At 28.7% G+C, this 21710-nt stretch overlaps 1 protein-coding gene across 4 annotated transcripts in view; it reads right to left on the reverse strand.

Moving 5' to 3' along the window:
* The window catches only part of LOC139993061 (putative aminopeptidase-2), a 73126-nt gene extending 52922 nt beyond the window's left edge, over window positions 1-20204 (reverse strand). Inside the window, exons 1-14 of one of the 4 annotated variants that reach the window (XM_072014476.1) lie at window positions 18195-18281; window positions 18032-18096; window positions 16321-16439; window positions 15480-15885; window positions 15028-15183; window positions 13659-14127; window positions 12111-12346; window positions 10961-11334; window positions 7764-8044; window positions 5014-5198; window positions 4183-4350; window positions 3655-3807; window positions 2302-2925; window positions 31-189 (exon numbers count right to left, since the gene is read on the reverse strand). In XM_072014476.1, the coding sequence (XP_071870577.1) occupies window positions 31-189; window positions 2302-2925; window positions 3655-3807; window positions 4183-4350; window positions 5014-5198; window positions 7764-8044; window positions 10961-11334; window positions 12111-12346; window positions 13659-14127; window positions 15028-15183; window positions 15480-15885; window positions 16321-16439; window positions 18032-18096; window positions 18195-18266 (3467 nt within the window). In that variant the 5' untranslated portion in view covers window positions 18267-18281. Of the gene's footprint in view, window positions 1-30; window positions 190-2301; window positions 2926-3654; window positions 3808-4182; window positions 4351-5013; window positions 5199-7763; window positions 8045-10960; window positions 11335-12110; window positions 12347-13658; window positions 14128-15027; window positions 15184-15479; window positions 15889-16320; window positions 16440-17883; window positions 17919-18031; window positions 18097-18194; window positions 18282-19900 lie in introns of those variants that run through there. The other 3 variants (XM_072014470.1, XM_072014491.1, XM_072014484.1) reach the window with 3 other exon arrangements.
* Window positions 20205-21710: the final 1506 nt, after the last annotated feature.

Here is a 21710-nt window from a genome sequence, read left to right on the forward strand (position 1 = left end):
TTTAGTATTAAAGAAAAAAGTGTTACATACTGATTTTGATGCGTATATTCCACTGGCATATTGCTAATAGCGGTGTAGTTCTGTGGTATCAGGACATTCATTGTGAAGTTTGCCTTCATTGCTGGTTCATCGAAACAAGGAAACATCTTTCGAGCTCCAACTGGTTCCATGTGCGTGGCAGCTAACCATCTGTTAAATAAACCAAATTGTTTTCATTACACAAAACTCTAACAAAATCGGGGATATTACTAAATATCTTACATATATCCAGTGACTTAAAGCCAACAACTTTACACAAAATATTGTGATATTTTTAAAAATCCGTAATCTCGTGCATAAATAGAAAAATACGAGGTACATAAGTTCTTGTCCATAAGTGTTTCTGCGCGTCCATATTATTGCAAATGTATATAAAAGATCTTTTGAGAAAAAAATATTACCGATTTCGACGTGTGCTAAGAAGTATGAAATAATTTATATTTTATTTGTATTTGTAACAACGGTTGGGATCACTTGTTTTTATTATCACTTACTAAACAGCATATTAAATATACTGCAAGCTTTTTGAAGGCGACGCAAAACGCCTTAAAATGCTTCTAGTATAACAATACTTGAGCGCCATACTGGAAAAGTTCAACTCGTTTATATTTATATTATTCAAATTTCAACAAGTTCATATTTAATTGCGTTAAATTACACTATACTACATTATAACGCAATGTCACAAAGAACATGTTTTAATAGCGGTCAAATTGAAAACCGTCGCTTGTATATACGCGCGAATACAAATTATGCTTGATGTGTTAATAGTGTACAAGTTAGTAGAATTATATATACAGCAAGCTTGCCAATAGTTCAAAATACAATCGTTACAATGACTGAGTTGCGTTTTTAATTTTTGAGCCGCCTTCAAGAAGGTTGTAGTATGTTTAATATGCCGTTGAGTAACTAAATGAGTAATCTTAATCGTTGCTGCATATGTGCCTAAATAAAGTATAAATTATTTCATACTTTTTAGCGCATGTCCGACTTGGTAACATTCTTTTCGAAAAAGTTGTTATTTCATATTTCTTAGTGGAGCGATCAATACTACAGGGCAACCGTAAAACGATTTCCATTGTCATTAATAAGACGGTAATTTATTTTTATCTATTTATTATTTACTTCAATTCTTAATTCTTATTGATGAATAAAAAACTGTTCAGCTCCGCATGCGAATAAGGAATAAAGCAACTGTACTCCGTCACCGATATACTTTGAATAATGATAAAAAAGGATATTTCTATAATTCAATAGTGCGTTACATATTATTTCGTAATAAAAATTAACATATGCCCAAAAACAAATCCGCAGAATAATAGTTCCTGCGACGGAAACACGAATCGAATGAAGCCTATATTGAAAAACGCAATTTGAAATGCTTTCCCAGATTGCTTCTTTGGACTCATATTGATATTAGTTCAACAATTGTAGAGCCATCACTGAATATACGTAGATGAAATTGGTGAACACCAAATTCTTTGCAATAACAATAGTTCACAATGAACAAATTGAAGAAATTTTGTAAACGGGCTGATTACCCCTAGACGATGCGGAAGGTTTCATTTCGATAGCACAATTCAATCCTGAGTAATCAATGAATATATATAAAAATTGGATTTTTGCAAAAAAATAGTTTGACAAATGCAAAAAAGAATGTTGTCGCTGGATCATGCCGGAAGAACATGCCCTATGGAATGCAAAAAGACACATCCCCATTGGTCATACAGTTTCGGAGAAGTCAGCATACATAAAAAGAAGATAAGTGTCGACTTGAGATACCTTCCTTTTTTACAAAGTTGGTATAAAGGTATATTTCAAGTAAAACTCTTTAATCTAAGATTGAGCACTGATTTTACGTTAAATGACTAGTAGAGGCTATTGAAAAAAATCTCAACTAGTATAAATAAAACAACATTTAGGTTGGATGAAAATTGGTCCTACGTAGATAGTTGAGTTGAATGACTTCGAATGTGCAAAAATTACGTCTGTTCAATGTTGGGAGTAACCTCAATATATATTTCTAATGTACTATAATAATATTATAAAACATAAGTATTTGCAGTATTTGATAAAAACACTTAATTACTTATTAAAATAGGAGTATATTCCAATACTTTTTGTAAATAGAATAGAGGTGTGTTCCTTGTTTTAGAATTATTTCGTTATAACCTTCACAATATAACAAAAATATAAATTTTTCGATCAAATTGCACCAAGTGTCTAAATATTTATCGATAGTAGTGTGAATAAATTCGTTACCTTGTTTGACCATCTTCATCAATGTACGAACTTCTATAAAATCCACGCATCTCTTTCTCATTTAAATATCCTCTATAATCTATCGTAATAACTAATTTTTGTCCAACTTGCAATTCTTTTTCTAACTCGAGTACTAGGAAATCATACTTTTCGTGAACATCAGGTTTTACAATAGTCACATTCTGACTGTCTACAACCACGGACATCTTTTCATGGATTAAGTCTGCCGAATGTAAAGTGATATTCTTCGTTTTGTTCGTAACGGTTGCTTTAATCTTCACTGATCCTTTGAATGTAAAATTGTCGAGTTCGCTTAAATCAGTGGTTATCCAGATGGAATAAGAGTTAGGAGTAATGCTCGTGGGTAGACGATAATAATCCGTATCTTGGCGGTGCTTGTCATTGAAATCAATTATCCATGACATAATTGGTCTAGTGTACTTTTTCAACCACAACAATTCGTATTTTGTTAGTTCTAACGAATTGTTCAACGAATCTAAGATATTCTTGAATTCAACTTGGTGTTGCTTGATCATATTTTCAAATTTATCCACTAATTTTTGAGTGGAGAAACGTTTCGAGGCTGATGACAAGATACTTGAAATTGTCTCTGTTCCGTTATAACTGAAACAGGTGTTTTATTATATTAATATTAATATTTATTGGACTGCTAAAAAATTCATGTTGAAATTTAAGAAAAATTATTTTAAAAAGTACTTGTTTGGAGAATTCGCAGCGCAATTTAAGATAAATTTAAAGATAACATATTTGAAAAATTTATAAGAAAATGAAGAAAGACTTAAAGGTAGTAGAATTAGAATTTTTTGTGTTTAAAAAACTTTGTGTTTAACAAAATTAATAAAATTGTAATACTGTTACTTAAATTTTATATTGCTAAAGAACTTTTCGTTCGTTTTGGTAATTGATTAATTCAAATGGTTTTGCAGTACTCTTCATTATTTTATTTCTTGACATTAAAAAAAAATGTGGAAAGAATAAATGATAAATTTGATAAAGTTGAACAACTGTTGAAGTTGAACATTTTAGTTGGGGATGAGATCCAATATTTTTAAGGTATTGTCCAATTATAGTTTAATGATGTCTTATTAAGAAACGCCTTTTCGACTACTTAGTCTTAAATTTGTCTCACTAATTGCTACATTTATTGTAATATCCTAGAAATATTTCTCCCAAGTTAGCATATTTTTAGCAATTTTGGAAACGCTACGACTTTTCCAAAGAAGTAAAGTGTAGAATTAAATTATATTATATCAATATTTACTATAACAACAAGTAAGTAGCACTAATAGAAGATATGAAACGATACATTTTTTTGTTAAGCTTGAAACATACAATTTGATCATTTCAGTGGAATGTTTCGCGACGAAATTCAACACAAACTCTGCGCCAAAAATACTGGAACTGTGAACTGCGGAGAATACGGCAGAATTGTCTTGCATTCGAATTCTACTTTCTTCAAAATTCTTTAGCGCGTATAACAGGTATCTGTAAAAGTAATATAACAAAATCGTGAACCCTAAACGATACATCTCTATATTTAATAAACAAACTACGAATGTTTATGCATTTCTGATGTTTAAAGATGTCAAAATGCTATATATACGGATTATATATATATACAATGATATTATACATGTATATATTTTTGTATGGGCATATATATACATGTATAATATCATTGTATGTAAATGCATGTACATATGCATAATATCCGAACTAAAGCATACGTTACAATATTTAGGGGACAAAGCAAGTTTCTATTTAGATTCTTATTTAATATCACTTATTTAATGATATCCATAATATCAATTTGCACAAACATCGACTGTCTAATAATAAAAGCAAGAATAGGATTCTGACTTCTCTAAGAGAACAGCGTCCTCGGTACAACCGAGTGCTTCTAGTATAACCATTTGTTCAGTTGCGGAGTTTGAATTATTATATTTATTCCATAAGAATTCCCAGTCTTCTTTCGTTCCATATTTCACGCCCATGCAATATGCGACAGGTCGCTGGTTGGGTTTAATCCTAAAAGATATAGTAATAGGCGAAATTGATTATTAATTTACCACCACAATTATATACATTTTTGTTATTTCACAAATAAAATATTTGCCACAAGTAAAATATTGTAATCTCGAGTTAGTTGGTAATTCTATTTCTTAATTACTAATTTAGTATAACTATTCTGTTTAAGAATATATATGACTGTTAATATGTTTTAGAATTGAAATACTATGTTGGAGGTTTTACAATTTTCTATTAGATTGCAACAATAAGATAGGAGTTCAGATTCAGATATGAGTGATCTATAGTTAAAAATGAGTGTATTAAACTGTATTTATCTCAGTATTATTGTAGAAACAATTATATATAGTATTATTATACATTGATTTATTTATACATTTAATTATTGATTATTAAAAATAAGTGACTGAGTGCAAGTTCATGTATTGTTGATCCATTTAGTTACAAAGAAAACGAAAACAGATGAGTACACAAAATAATTTGAAAGTACAAAACCGATATATTTTTCTCATAATAATATAATTCTGCATTTTATATCAGTAATTCCATGTATATAACACAAATTCATATAATACCGTGTTATACGAAAATACCTGTTTTGAGATCGCTTATTAAATTTGTTCCAGGCTTAAATAATATCGACAATCATTTTAATTCCCTTACGTTATGTTATATTTTTTCCATTGTTGGAACATTCTAGTGAATGTCTGCACGCAGGTTTTGTGACCATAGTTGCAAGCCCACTTGTTCAATTCACCTCTCAATAATACTGTTAATCTATCGTCACTTGGACGGTCCACATACCCAATATCCTTGTATACATCTTTGATGAGGTCGAGAACAAATTCCTATAAGAATTACCAATTAATTGCAGAGATTATAATTGGAAAATCGGCATGAGTTACGCAGTCTGAATATTTCCATTACGATTAAAAATTTTTTTTCAATCTAATTGTAAATAAAACTTTATTTCACCTATTAAGTTGTTCGAAAAGTTCCTGTTGTTTCTGACGAATTTCATTTTATATTTTTCTAAAATGGGAGGGAATTTTTTTGTTATGAATATCTATCATATAAAAAAACATAAAATTTGAACAAATAGGAGCTATATGTAGTTGAATTATATAAATAAATACAGTAATCTATGAGAGACATCTAGAAATTACAATGCAAATTGCAATAAAACGGGTAACTTGTTTCAACAAAACAATGTTGAAATAAAAAATAGTGGTTAAATGGAATGTTCTGCCACTTCTATCCCATTTATCTTATCCACCGAATAAAACATGGTCCGCATGTTATCTATTTTGATTTTTACAAAATTGTATAATGCCACAAAACTACCATTAAAAACCTATAACAACTACTTAGATTGATTCATCACTAATAGTGGCAGAAGAAGAGTTTTGAAAACTCGATTATAATATATAGCAAACTCAATTTATAGTAAAATGTCATTGGCAAAAAGCAGGAAAAGAATACTAATTCTATGTATAAACGTACATTATTTTCGAATTTTTTTTAAATTTAACTACGAATTTCAATCGAATATTATAACAAATACCGGGTTGAAACTTTAATTACCCTCCGATATCAATGATTTTTGGATATGTTGCAGAAGTCGATATTTTGAATAACTTTTCCCTATATAAATTTTTTTCTTACATATGCATGGTGTTCGGCTACAAGTGTAAAAATGTTTAAAGGATGATTCTTGAAGTTAAAAGAAGATAAATATCAGGAATAAAAAAATTATGTTTCCGGCTTTGTTTTCTAATTATTGGCAATTAAAAATTAGCTCAGATATCCCTGTGCGCGAGTGAACCTCCTTACATGAACTCAATCAGGTAGGTCAGCCTAGGCAGCGTGGTGCACAGGGATCCTCAAATCGAATGATGCATAAGGAACAGCTTACCTCGCACAAGTCACAGAAAGGAAAATTATGACATTTGAAAACGTAAACCATTCTAAGCGACGTCTTGTATGAAAAATCGTTGATTAAACGTTATTCCTGTCTACTCATTAAAATCTATAACAGCATATCGAAAACCGTCTCATGGGATTTTCGAGTAGAGATTAACGTTTATTCTAATCCTTTGCCTCCATAGTTAATTAACTAATAACAATATATCTAAACAATTTTTGTACAAAATTCAGACACGCACCACAATTGTCCCACCCATGGGTGTCCACAAAAAAATCACACGGGGCTAAGTTTTAAATATCAACAACTAAAAAGCAAAGCCGAAAAGTAATTTTTTTATTCTTGATTTTTATTTCATTTTATCTTTAAGGATTAGCCCTTAAATTTTTTAAGTCTCTAGTCGAAGACCCTGTGCAACAATTGTTCTATAATAATATATAACATTATAATTCATGATACCTTTAATATAAATAATTAATATTATAATGATGAGACGTTTTATTTCTGATTTCATTTCATGATAGTACACACATATGTGGCTGTTAATGTTTGATAAAAATCTAAAATTTAATTACTTTATTTATGTTTCTCAGCTTTCCCCAAAATTTTCTTGATCAGTACTAATATTTTCTCGACATAAATAAGTTACTAGCCTTTTTATAAGTCATGTAATGACTTATTGATTAATGTGTTTAAAAATGTATGTAGAAATGTAGTATAGTGCAATATCGTGGACGGATTGTCTGGGAGTGTTGTCAGCGTTGTCAAGGGATGTTGTCAGCGTTATTAAGGAGTGTGGTCAATGTATTTAAAAGAGAACCATTGTAACGAGAGTAATTAGTAACGAATAGTGACTGCGTAAACATAGATTGACGGAGCATCAAACGATATTGTAACAATCATACTGTTACCAAACCTACTAGCACTATATCATTTCCTATATATATGGTTATATTAAAAAGAATCAAATTGATTTTTGTTTGGCGTCGCGCGCGACTCGTAATCAGTCGCAATATTTGGCAAATCGTGCGCAACTAGTCGCAATTGGAAAAGCCTTTAAAATTGTAAAGTATGGTAGAAAGATAAAGAAATCAATGGCTGATGCATATGAACAGATCACCAGGCGGAACGTCAAACGCGTCGGGTCTGCTTGTGAACTGTGTCACAGATACACATACATGAGCAGAATTCGCTGTAGTGATCCTGACAGCTTTTTGCAAATATTTCGAAAATTAGAAGAATTTGGCGGTAATACGCAAAGGAAAAGTTGTTTTCAACAACATATTAAAAAATCGTCAAAATCGAAGATACCAGCAGCTTTCTAAATAATTACCATAGTACAAATTTACTATAGAGACATTATTTAGATTATTTTAAAGATTATTATCCACTTAAGAACGCATCAGGCATGAAACATTCCTATTTATATTTTAAGTATACCGTGAATACGTTTAAAAATATAGAATAACTATACGGTACGTTAACAAACCTTGAAATGTTTATAATATTCATTATCTCCAGATAATCGTTGATCAAGATACGTGATCCCAGAGAATGCAGCCTTGAATGGCAAGTAATTCCTTTCTTGTGTAATATATTGCAAACCATCCAAAGCAGTTCGGTAATTAAGCAAACCAGCTCTTGCTAAATTCAACAAATCGTCAACCAGAGCGGCTCTGTTAAGGACATGTATGTTCTGATAGTTCTTACTATTTAAAACATCGATAATGCGATACCAGGAAGCATTGTCATAATTTACGCGATAGAAACCTGAAAAAATAATTTTGAATTACGAAATAATGGTTCTATACATTTTGTATGTACCATATCAATGATCTTATTGATCTTAACAATGTTCGTACATTCATACTTAATACATACTTTCTTATTTAATTATCTTACAAGCACTATGAAAGTATTTGAACACTTATAGATACCATTAATGAATTATATACGTTATACGAATTTTGGAAATTTCACGAATATTGTTTTGAGAATCGAGTATCATGATTGTATTAGTGAAGTTTGAAACGAATTTAAAACTATATATAAAAATTATAGGATATTAAATTGTATGAAATATAATACAAATATATATTACAGAAATATCGCAAAGGTTAAATTAAAACAGCCAATCATTTACTGTATTAGTAAACCCCGATATTTAGCGGTACCATCTACAATAAATATCTCATAATTTCTAGATATTTCTATTTATTTTTATGTGTTTTCTAAATGTTCAAATACTTCCATGAAGTGTAGTTTTCGAAGTATAGTTTACGATGTAGTTTCTGACACTGAATGTAAATGATAAATGAATATAAAATATGTTCATGATATATAAAATAAAATAAAATATATACTATAGAGTTATATGAGATACATAATGAAAATGAAACTATAGAAAAACTATGTCCTCTCCGGATTCGATAATTTTTAAATATGTTATCAGGGGCATAATTTTGAACAACCATAGTTCCCGAGGTATTCGCAAAAACTATTGGTAGAATACAGTGAATTCTGTCTTACAGTTGCGCTTTCATGCCAGTGTACGTAAAGTATTGGTTGGCGACAGCCTAGCGGCGGACGGATATAATGATCCAATCGAAATCTAACTCTTATTTTTTGCATATGGGCGAGCTTGGATAAAGCTCCATGCACAACTACATATGCGAGACTGTAAGAAATGTCTGTTCGTAATTCAATTAAAATGGATATTATCAATGTATTGGGTTTTGGTTTCGGTTGAGCTATTTTAACTCGACCGCCTCGAGGCGGCCACAACGCTTGCATAAAATAGTAACAGTTATACCTTTCATAAGATAATATCAATTATTCAATCTCCTACCATTTTTTTCAAGTTAATTTCTAAACCTAAGCCCAATACGCTAATAATATTCGTTCCTAATTGGATTAGAATAGACCTTTTTTATGTTTCGCATATATTTCGCATATGCAATTGTGCACGGAGCTTTATTCAAACTCACCCCACCCTGGTTTTGTCTATATAAATCGAAGATAAATGATAGGGTTTCGACTAAGTCTATCCGACCACTGACAACTAAACAGAGCCATACGTTGTCACGTATTCACAAATATCCACAGAATTCACTGTAGTGATACCGATAATTTTTTGTGAATTAGCTAGAAAAAGCTGTATAAACTGTTGAGTTTTACGACATATTCAAATATTATAGAAATCGGGGATAACGGAACGTCCCTACAATTTCACTATTCTTTTCTACAACAGTATCGAAGTTTTTGATAAAAGAAACTAATTTTTACAAATAAATATTTCAATTTGTAATTTGATTATTCCATCCGATAAAAAATTGCAACATTGTGAAATAAAAGCATATAATATGATTAGCTAATAAACTATATTGTACAAGGGAACACAGATTGGCTAATTATCAATATCTTTAAGCAAAGAAATTTCTTTATATATATATATATATTTTTATGTATTTATATCTGCGTTAATAATAATAAACAGCACAAAGAATAATATTTGGAAATAAACTCCTCGAACCCTTATTTTGCAAATTAATTTCAGAAATGTATAGTCTTCCATTTTATGATTTTCGTAACATCACTATATAAATAAAACACAATATATTTTACCTACCAAAAACAAATCTCTGAAGATTTCTATTTTTATAAAATTTGAGATATATTTCATTAATTTCGTTAAAACAAATTTCTTTATCACTAACTCTTGAATCATATCTTACGTACATATGTGTGAAAATAAGATATTATGATAACAATCTCACGTCAAATATTCCTATAAAATTAAGTTTAATTTTATCAACGCATCGTAATAATCCTATGATACTTTCTATTTGAATGATGTTACTACAATACGCCAGATGGACAAAACAAAGAAGGATACAATCACAGAAAGTGCAAAATAAATGAAGAGAAAAAGTAATCTTTACAAAGTAGCTTGTGGAATACTACCTAAAAATGTTAGTATTGTTCGTTCCTTTTGTATCGTTTAAGTCTTTGCAAACGAAATATCTTTTCGATAAAGGAAGTAAATATAATTTATACTATATATTATCGAACTAATTATATATTATCAGTTTTATACTTTGAATTTCTTCAGTTATATTATTTAAGTTACGTAGATTATCATGTTTTATCGAACTAAGTGCATTTGAGACTTTTTAATGAATTATAATTTTAGTTATGTTATTAGAAATATACGTATATAATATCCTGTTATATTTTATATTTATTTAATAATGAACAAGTTTATTATAAATAGGTAGATATATACATGAATGCATATTGAAGACATTTTAAACGAAAATCCTGGAAAGTATCTATTTTTTTTTTCTTTGTTATAATATCCCTGACATGTAAACGTTAGGAGAACTATTTACATTAAAATATAATTAATTATGTAAAATAAAATATAATGTATTATCCATTTTATAAGGAAATAATAATTAAATGAGTCTAATAATAATTAAATAGTCTGCACTATCTATACACAAATTTTGTAGTTTAGTTTATAGCCTACGTAAGCAGAGTTACATAGTATTTTGAAAAAAACTAATGCAAAAAGTACAAGTTGTTAATATATTTTTTAAATAAAGAAGTATCTTGACTAGAACAAAGAAATCGGAAGCAGGATTCGTAAACCATAAAATATAAATTTAAATAAACAATACTCACCGGCTGATTGAACATTGAATATCACCCATCCTGAAGATTTATTAAGTTTAATTGTTGTTTCGCGTTCATGTTTCAACCAATACGTCACATTTACTTGATTGAAATTCATTTTTTCTTGAGTAGTCCACGTAATGGGTATCCACCATTTCACGTTGATAGGTGTGGATTTCATATTCCTCAACAGGAAACGTTCTTGCTGCAAAGTAGCCTGACCATTTTCAATGAAGACCTTTACCACCGGAAATCCAGCTTGTTCTGTCCACGTGGACATAATTTCTTCGACAGAAGTGCCAAGTTGTATATTCTTACGATTGATTTCAGCTTGAAGTTCCGACCAGAGATTTTGTGGCCTCGCCACTTTTCTTTCAGCATTACTGGAACGAATACAAATTATTATACTTTGATTACACGTTCGTATTTATAGGAAAACTGACATTATTTTAATGTGAGATTTCTAAAACTATATTTTTGAATTTATCATTTTGAACATATAGGATGTTCTATTTAAAATACATTCTACATATTTACAGCAGTCTACAAAAGTTACTAGCAAAATAGATTTTTCACTTTATATCGAAAAACATTTTAACTAATAATAGATATGAGAGCATGACGAGTAAAAGAAATTTAATTAATTAACTATAAATTATTTAAATGAAATATTAAATATAACATTTTGTATTTCTTTTTAATTACACTTGCAACTGTTAAATTTTATTATTTGATCTTATATATATTATTGTGATTGTAAATTGTTTGAAATATGTTGAAATATATTACGTTATGAATGTATCTTAATATCTACTATAACTGTAATTGTTTGACATTCGTAAAAAAAAAAAAAAAAAAAAGAAAAGGCAAAGGAAAAATCGATGAACATTTCTGAAGAAATGTTATGTTATAAAAACGAATATATCTTAAAGTTTCTTCGCTAAAATTGTATAATTAATTTCGGAAATAATAAAAGATACAGCCTTGAACTTAATGACATAATGAAACATTACTTGTGATTATCTCTTATCGTTTAAAAACTTCGTGTTTCATTGATAACGAAGTTATAATTATTTAATAGTTTTATGCAACTATTTATAGTTTCAATATAGTATCTTCTATAGTTTACCATACTTGTTATAATTAAATTGCTCATTACTTGTTCAGGTAATTTTGTAGCGTAGCATCAAATACATCGGATCCAAAAACGAGATTCATCATTCGTAGGATACTGGCTCCTTTGTTGTAAGTAATAGTATCTCCCACTCCTCTAATTTGCGATGAATTTGTGACGTTCCGCGTCATTGGTTGAGAAGACTCGATAGCATCAGCTGCAAGAGCTGTTTGATGTTGTTCCACGAGGAATTGATCTTCCATGTTCCATGATTTCTCGATCTACAAAATGGGTTATTTCTAATATCACAAATAGTATAGGATAGTCAGCAGGCTGCTGAATAATGAAAGGATTTAACAACTAGGAAGTGAGAAAAAAGCTTTATCTATATTTTTCATAATACAAGTTAAATATGAGATATAATGGTATAATGGTTTAAAGATCCTATGACCGTTAGATTCTTAAAACTTTTTGATCATGCTGCTCACTATATCTATCTATGAACATTTCCATTTGAACAAATCTTCAGCAAAAAATTCTTATTTTTATTAGATATTGTAGCATGATTAAAATCGAAAATATGGAAGAGAACTGAGTTGCACAAAACATTTTCAAAACTTATTCTGATAAACACGCAAAACTGAAACCTTTATTTAATTTCGATACAAAATTTTAAGGGATTGAAGGTTTCACGAAAAGTGCACGATAAGGTACGGCTTGTTGCTTCTCTAATATTGATATTAAAAAGAAGTATGTACTTTAACATGACATAAAACAGGGAACAAGCTATTAGGTTTATAGATCCAGTTTTTTGAAAAATAGTTTTGTGAAAAATCAAAGAGTTACTTAATGTTATGACCTTTCTGGTCATTAATTGATATTTTTGAAATGTTTAATTCAAAGATCAAATAGAAATTAGAGATGTCTGTTTAAATGGGATTCATTGATAGTCTATTTTAAATTTTAAAATTGCTTTCTTTTAAATGGTTGAAAATATGGTTTAGCATATATTACTCGTTGTTCAATTGAAATCAGTCAACACTCTGTTGATCATTATGCACATATATTTACATTGTTTGTAAATAAAATTATTACATTTTACTATAGTCGAAATTTTTATTGAATATACATTGTTACTTTACGACTAACAACATATCGATTAAAGATAATGATAAGTCTAGTAAATAGATATATTTTCTATTCTAATTTAAATTAAATTTTGAAAAAATTTCTTTAAGCTTTGGATTACACGTATGTTTAATTAAATCTCAGTATAATAAAATTTGTTCATTTGACTATTTGATATTTATCGTAAGGAAGTTGTACTTAAAGATTTAAAAAATTCTATTAAGAACATAGTTATTTTGCCCAATACAGCTTTATTCGAATTTTGGGTCAAGTCGGAATTCCGAAATATTGTCGACTTATAAACTTATTGGGGTACCCGTTATTTCACGACCCGATTTAGGGTCACGATTCAATTATAGTAATTATTATAAGAACACTCATATTGGGAACACATTTGATCAATTTCGGAGTCATTGTATTTAATTAACTGCAAGACTAATTTAACTAATGAAAAGTTACAATTACCTGTGCCGTGCCAAAGTATTGAAAGTATCTTGCAAACGCTTCGCTCAACCACAGGTAGCTCCACCATTCCGGTGTAATCATATTTCCAAACCACATGTGCGTTAATTCGTGAATAATCACAGAGGCGATGCTTTGTTTCGCGACATCAGATGTCGAGTTTTCATCATATAACAGTTTGGATTCACGATAGGTAATAAGACCCCAATTTTCCATTGCACCGGCTGAAAAATCGGGTACAGCCACCATGTCCATTTTTGAAATTTGATAATTTTGCTTGAATCGCTTCGAGAGATAATCAAGACCCCGCATGCCAATGTTCAAAGCGTATTTAGCTTGATCAGTGGCGTTTGGTTTAGTCCAAACTTTAAAATTGTTTACTTCTACGGGGTTGAAGTCCGAGATAACGAAAGCTACCAAATAGGTCGACATAGGGATGCTTTGCTTGAATTCGTCCCAAAATGTTTCATTTCTGGAATCATCGATTGTATTACGTGAATAAATTGCACTAACTCCTTAGGATCCACCTCTATAAATACATTTACTGTCACATATTGTCTTGGAATTCAAGGAATTGCTGCAGTAAGGAGGAAACTCCGTTTATCTTTACTGAGATTCTAGTAGAGCGAACGGTTTATCCCAAGCAGAATTCGAGCGGAGCGATCAGGAAAGGTACTTGTGAATTTTAACATGTTTTTTTAAACATTTTTTATCATGTATAGAAGTATTTAGAACATAAAAAAGTTATACATTTTTGTGACCGGATTTCGTAATTTCATTACACTATTTTATTAAATATTAGATTATTTTCGTAAATTGTTAAGGGGTTAATCCTCTAAAACTAGAATTTTCTTTCGCTTTTCAGTAGAAAAGATTATGATTGATTAGAATTGACAATTGGTAGGAAAACTATAACGGTATTCTAATAAAATATGATACCATGTTATATAGGTAAGGAAGTAAGAAAAATAGAAAAATTTATTCAAATAACGAATTGTAAGTTAATAATGTTACATTATTATATATTAGATATATATCTATTGTGATCAGCAATAAATAAAAGTAAACAAACTTATTTTTAAACTCAAACTTCAAAACCAAACAAAATTATTACTCTTTTACCCTTTTTTGTTTAGAAAAATTCAATCGAATCACAATCATTTACAGGTGATGAAATATTTAATACAGTAGATGAGTTGATATTATAATTATTAATTATGAATTACAAGGAAAAGTGAATTAAGTGAATATTGAATATGTTCTTTCTAAAGATTATCTTTAGTATGTATCTCATGATTTATAGATGGGAGTGTAAATGAACAACATCTTATGGCATTTAATACTTTTTTGTAACATTGCAAACGTTACTTACGCTTCTATGCTTTTGTTTAGCGGCATGTTGCTCAAGCAAGAATATTGTGCAGGCCTCAAAATTCTGACTATATATGTTGCCTTGAAGCTTGGTTCGTCGAAGCAGGGAAAAGCATGTCTTGCATGCGTTGTTTGGAATTGTGTGGAAGCGAGCCACCTAAAACCATTGAATGCCAGTTTCGATCTATGTCTAGTTCTCTTTATTCTTCTTTTCAGAAAGTTAAATTTTTAAAACAGAAAGTAATATCGCACAGAAAATAGCTTTTGTAGAATCTAAACTAAATTCTGTATTATTATAACTTTAAGTTACTTTTCTCTAATTTGTAAATGGAGACAAATATTTGAAATCTAAATAATAGATTACGTTCAACCTAATTATATAATAATTTAGTATATTATATAATAATTTTTAATGTGATAATTAATATATTTTGAAGCGCAATAGGACCTTACCTAATTTCTCCATTAGAATCGACATAGGAGCTTTTGTAAAATCCAATCATGTCGTCCCTAAGTGCACCGACATATTCAAAATTGATCGTAATGTTTGTTCCTGCATCAAGGACTTTGCTTAGTTTAATTTCGTATTTTTCCGTTTCATTATTATACGTGGTTTTCGTAATTTCTTCCTTCTCAAAATCAACCGTAACGGTCACCAAATTTATCTGCATTCGTCCATGGTGAAGTGTTATAGTGTCCGTAGACTTTTGTAAATATGCACTAATATGTACAATTCCCTTGAATTCAAAATTATCTTTTAATTTCGGAATAAGTATAATTTCGTAGTTCGCAGGTATGATCGTTTTCGGCAGTCGATAGTCAAGAATGGTAGGTTCCTTTGTATCATCTTGTGCATATGCTGCTACACAATAAAAAATATTTTTAATACTATTAGCATTAATAGTTAATTGAGAAAAAATATTACAAATAGAAAAAATAGTGAAAATGTTAAGTATTTAGTCAGTAAATCATGTAAATTATTTATTCATATATAACAAAATAATTTTAAAATTAAATTAGTAATTACAGTGTAGTAAGGGTAATACATAATATAATATATATAAATCTTGATGTTTAATTATAAGTTAGAATACACTTGCAATAGTCTGAATGTAAAATATAAATGTAATATAATAACAATCAAATTATTACAATGAGAAAATTGATTTTTGTACAATTTAATATAAAAAGAAATACTTACTTTTATCAGTAACACATACAATAATATTAGAAATCTATAACAAATTGTATAAAGTGCAAATTTTGCAAAATTATTTATTTAAATTTCAATTACCTTTAACAACGTTGTTTGTTGCTTGATATCTAGCAAGGAGTAGGAGAAAGATTACGATCGAAAATTGGTCTCGGAATAAATTCATGATGACGTGACAATATCCTCTCTTCTTATTAAACCTATGTCAAATATCAGAACATGTCGATATACATGTGTATTTTATCATCGATTTAAAGCAATTTATCATAATAGATAAGAATAAACAAATGACACATTTCATAATTAGTTGGAAGTTATACATACATATTTAAATATCAATGTGACAAATACTCAATTAATAACGGTTAAAAATATAAATATCAGATTTTTTATTTATCACGAAAATAATAAAACATAGCACATAAATAATATATTACAAAGATTAATTCTACTTTGTTTGAATATCATTATTGTAATAAATGAAGAAGTGACGTCATTTCATAAACTTGTGGAGGAAGATAGGTCACGAAATAAACTACATAAATTCTACATATTTTGCATTCATTTTTAAAATTCAGAGTTAACTCAGTTGTCTTTTCAACATACAAATTGCATTTTTTTTTATAATTATATCTGTGTGATTTGAAAAGAAAGTTATAAACTTTTCTGTGAATTTATTTAAGAGTCGCTAATAAAGGAAACTTGAACTTTACACTTTGACTAAGAATAAGAAACTTTTCGAATCCGATAAGAAACACTTTATCGGAATAAAATGTGATATAGGTACTTATCATTATTATCTAATTATTGCATAATTTCTTTGATGAATTACTTACAAAGTCTCTAATTCATTTTACTCTGTTGTTTTAAGATATTTATTATGTAAGCATAAATATCTTAACATTTTAGTGATTAGATATTAATAATTTCTATGGAATGTTCATTCACGAAATAAAAAAGGTATTTTCATAATAATTCATTTTATGTATATGATGAAACATATTACACCAAATAGATCGAAAAGATTTACTGCTTTATTGAGAACGTTTATATTGTCTGTTGAAGCCTGTTAGAATTTTAACTTTTAATGTAAATATAAATATTCTATAAATATATTTAGTATGGAACTTTTTAGTATGTACGATGTAAGATGTAAGTTTCTGGAAATGTTAGGCTACTCTTTAACATTAAAACTATCCTCAAATTGTATTCTCAATAAAAAAAAAAAAAAGTGATTAGTGTACGGTAGACAATGAGAGATTTATTAGCTAGATTAAGGAGATTAAAAATCAATCTTCTTCGATTAATTAAGCTAGAGTTTACTCATGGTAAATATTCAAGTTTTTCTAGATTAAATATATTTCAATTAATTTAGGTAATAAATGAAGTCAAACGTAATTATTTTGATCAACACAATATGTTATGAATTATTATTATTAAAATTATGTATGTACAATTTGAAGCAACAACTATGATATATAACAAAATATTGATATTTTGTCATTTCAAAGTATTATTTCTCATTTTCAGGACAAACGCTTATCTACATAAAAAAAAAAAGTAAGTGTAACATTGTCATGTATAATAAAGATAAAGAGAATAGATATGCACAATGATGACAAATAATCTGATAGATTTTATTACCTTAATACCTTTGTATTCATAATAAAGATATCTCGAACTCACGAGTTCATTTTTACACATTTACAGAACCTGGTATCATACGACTCTTTTAATATTATGCTTTGCACGAATCTTTTTAAACCCTTTATATTGTTAAGCAATTATTTACCTTTCTTCAGTTTCAAGCAAATATAACTGTTCCAAGATTTTTGAGTGGGAGTACATGTTGTCATCCTATCATGAAATATTTTACGTAAAATAGGAATAAAATAACAAATTTATTTAAAACAGAAGTATTTTCTACTTTTTATCGTATTGATAGTACATATTACCATGGCTGAGTATTTGGACACTTGGGAAAGTCCAATGAAACCATTGATATTTGTATTATATGTATTCAACATCAAGTTCCATATTTATTTGTAATAAATAGCTGACACTTCATAGAATCTATATAAACTCCTAGAATGTGTTGGAAATAAATATTCGACTCTAAGATTTCAATCTAACAATCTATCTAATGCTTTTTCTAAATAAATTCCAGATTAACGGGGGCTAATTAAAAAAAGGGTATCAATATCGAACAAACACACTTAAAAATTACTTAACTTAAGTGTTTCCATAAAAGCGATTTTCATTCGTCTTCAATTACTGCTTTTTCATTTATACTAATTTATATTAATCAATATTTTTATCGATACTCACTAACTATAATGCAAAAATTAGATTAAGACGATTTATTTGAACCATACTTTATATCCAAATACACTTATTCATAATTGTGTAGTTGCAAAATATTCTATCTTAATTGTTAATTAATGCAATGAGAAAACGATACATATTTCCTCTAAGTAAAATTATCAAGTTCAAGTTTCCAGATACATAGTACTTCGTCTAAAGAATGACGTAATTTTTTTATCAAAACCGTAACGCCGAGATTCCTAAGTAAATAAAAACGACTTTGCAGAATTCGTAGATTAAATTTCTATAGTGAATCTTTTTTTCATCATGGAATTTTTTTTAGGAATACAAAAAATTTTTTGTACAGTATAAATTTATTGTATACGTTATATTGCAATTTTAAGTAGATGTTAAATAGATGTATATCAGGGACATTTTCTTTTCCTTTTTGGGAATTATTTTTTTCATCTTGTTCGGCAGTTTTGACAATATTGATTGTACCACTCACAAAATTAATAACAAATAGGTGGCGTAGATGGAAGTAAATTCATAACTGACCACCTCGATAAAATATAGTTGATAAAATTCGGTATATTTTCTTCACAAATACACAAATAATTACAAAATATATTCAACTTACAATGAAAATAATAGAAATATTTAATGGAATCCATATCTATTTTATGGAAACAAGAGAATGTGATAATAGTAATTTTAAGTAATCGTTATTCTACAGTTCAAATAAAATTTGGGATAGGAAGCAAAATTTCAGCAAATAAAATATGTTTATTTTCACAAAATAAAGTATAAAACAAAATATCTCAAATCTGTACCATAGATAGTATTTATTTAAAGTATTTTCTGATAATGATAATAGATTATGAAGAGATAATATTAGAATGACAAGAACCCCGATACCTTCAAATTGAATTTATTTATTTTTATTTTTTTTTTTTTTTTTAACATGGCTAATCGCATTTAACAAAGTGGGTCATTCAATGTTTTCATCATTAGACTACTCCGTCGCGGACAAAGAATCAATCCAGCGAAACTAAATAATCTTTCAATTGGAGTAGACGACGGAATCGACGTATTATATTTTAAAGAAAATTGTTTCGTGTATTTGTATTTTGCGATAGATTTGAATTCGCAGATCTCTATTATCTATATATTGCAATAGTTATAATTCTATAATATTATTGACTTATTGCTTATCAACAATACCACCAATGGGTTTTTCCATGACCGAAAAAAATCATATGTTTCCACACCTTCATATATGCATAAAATATTTCTGCAATTGTTCGTATACGTTGGTGAGCCATTGTGAATTAGGAAAAAGAAATTGTTAACTTACAATTATATTGTTTCCCGGCGAATTTGGATGTTTTACTTTTGTCTAACGTTTACACCGGTAAATCTTCATAGTCATATTCTTCCCGTGGAGAGACTATCAATGACAATAGCCGAAGTGGCCGTTTCGAAAAGTGAAAGTCACTTGGTGCTATAACGATACAGAAAGAACAGTTTACAACCAGACGCGATGCGCGACACGTTACTTCTATCAATATACGATATTCGAGAAGAAGCGTGATATTTCCACAAATCTTTCGGCTCTATGCTATTTTACATTCTATTCTCTCTTGCGTTATCAACTTGTTTTGTTTGGCCAATCGTGTGCTCGTTTGTTACGTAGCATTATCGCTTATCTTATCGACGACCTGACCAATGGTCGGTATTGCTATTTTATTTTACGATAATATCCTCGTCTTGATATCATCTTATAGACTTTACCTAACAGAGATACAAATATTTTGAGGATTGTTCAAACGTTCTATTCTTTTTCCTATTACACAATCTACCATTAGGATATTAGATGAACCTGTTTAAGGCATTTTAAACTAAGATTTTCCTACTTAGTAGTTTTCTAAATAAATTTTGAACTGATAATCGAAGAAAATAAGTTATCTTGTCGATAATTGTACGTAGAAGAGTATGTCTCAAAGTCAATAATTTTGCGTCCTCTAAAATGTGGTTTAACCAAATGATGTAGCTGTTATAGGAGTACTGTGGGTGAAACAAAAATTCTACTACATTTTCGGTATGATGGTATTCATTACAAGACCATTAAAATCGATGAGGTGTGCTCCTTTCAATGTAACTTATATATACATGTAATTAACAACTCGTCAATTTTTCGGACATAATAATTCCATTATTTAATCCTCAACACTACGATTCTCGAATTTTTATATTTCAATCAAGCAATAATTTCAAATAATTATTGCTTTAACAATCAAGAAGGATTTAAAGTGGTTTTAAGAAGGTGTTGAAACTAGAAATTATGTGTACCAATAAAAATTTCTTTATATTTTATTCAAACTTGAAATATTTTTTAACGTTACTGAAAAACTGAAATCATGCACCAAAATCAATTAGTATCATGGGCAAAAATTTATCCAAAGGAAATTTAAATTAAGAATTGCGTTTCTAAGTTCAGTTTTACTCTTTAACTCTATCGTTCCATTAATTAGACTTTGCTGTATCTGACGTCTTTACAGTAATAAATGTGTGTTTTGAAGGAAAAGTAGTTTTCATTTTATTTCTACTTTAATAACATAAAAAGATCGTTACAACTGTAGTGTGTATAAAAATTTATTTATAGTACTATATATTAGTATGACATTAAAAGACCGTATTAGTTAAAAATTAAAGATTTCTCAATTTTTGTCATCGTTTCATTTCTTAAAAATAAATTACCTATACGTGTATCATATTTATACGTATTTGTAAGGACTAGATGTAACTAAAATTGAAGAACTTTGTGTAAGAAGGGACTATTGGTCTATAATCAATGTAATATGTATGTTTGAATAATTGCCGACTATATTTTCTAAAATATAAAAAGAACTAAGTCTTTCAAACGTTATTGTAATTATTAGTTCAAAGATAGCTAATATTAAAAGACTAGAACTATCACTTCCAATGCAATCTCTATAACTTACTATTATAAACTCTTATTCCAGAAAGTTCCTCTATTGATTTATAAAATAAAATATATAATCTTTATAAGCGTTTAATTCCGTGATTATAAAACTTTCTAATCAAAGGACAACTCAGTTATCAGAGTAAAAATTATTTGTAACTATAATGCGAGGAATATACTT

This window comes from Bombus fervidus, chromosome 2, assembly GCF_041682495.2.
Source record: "Bombus fervidus isolate BK054 chromosome 2, iyBomFerv1, whole genome shotgun sequence".
Lineage (NCBI taxonomy): Eukaryota > Metazoa > Arthropoda > Insecta > Hymenoptera > Apidae > Bombus > Bombus fervidus.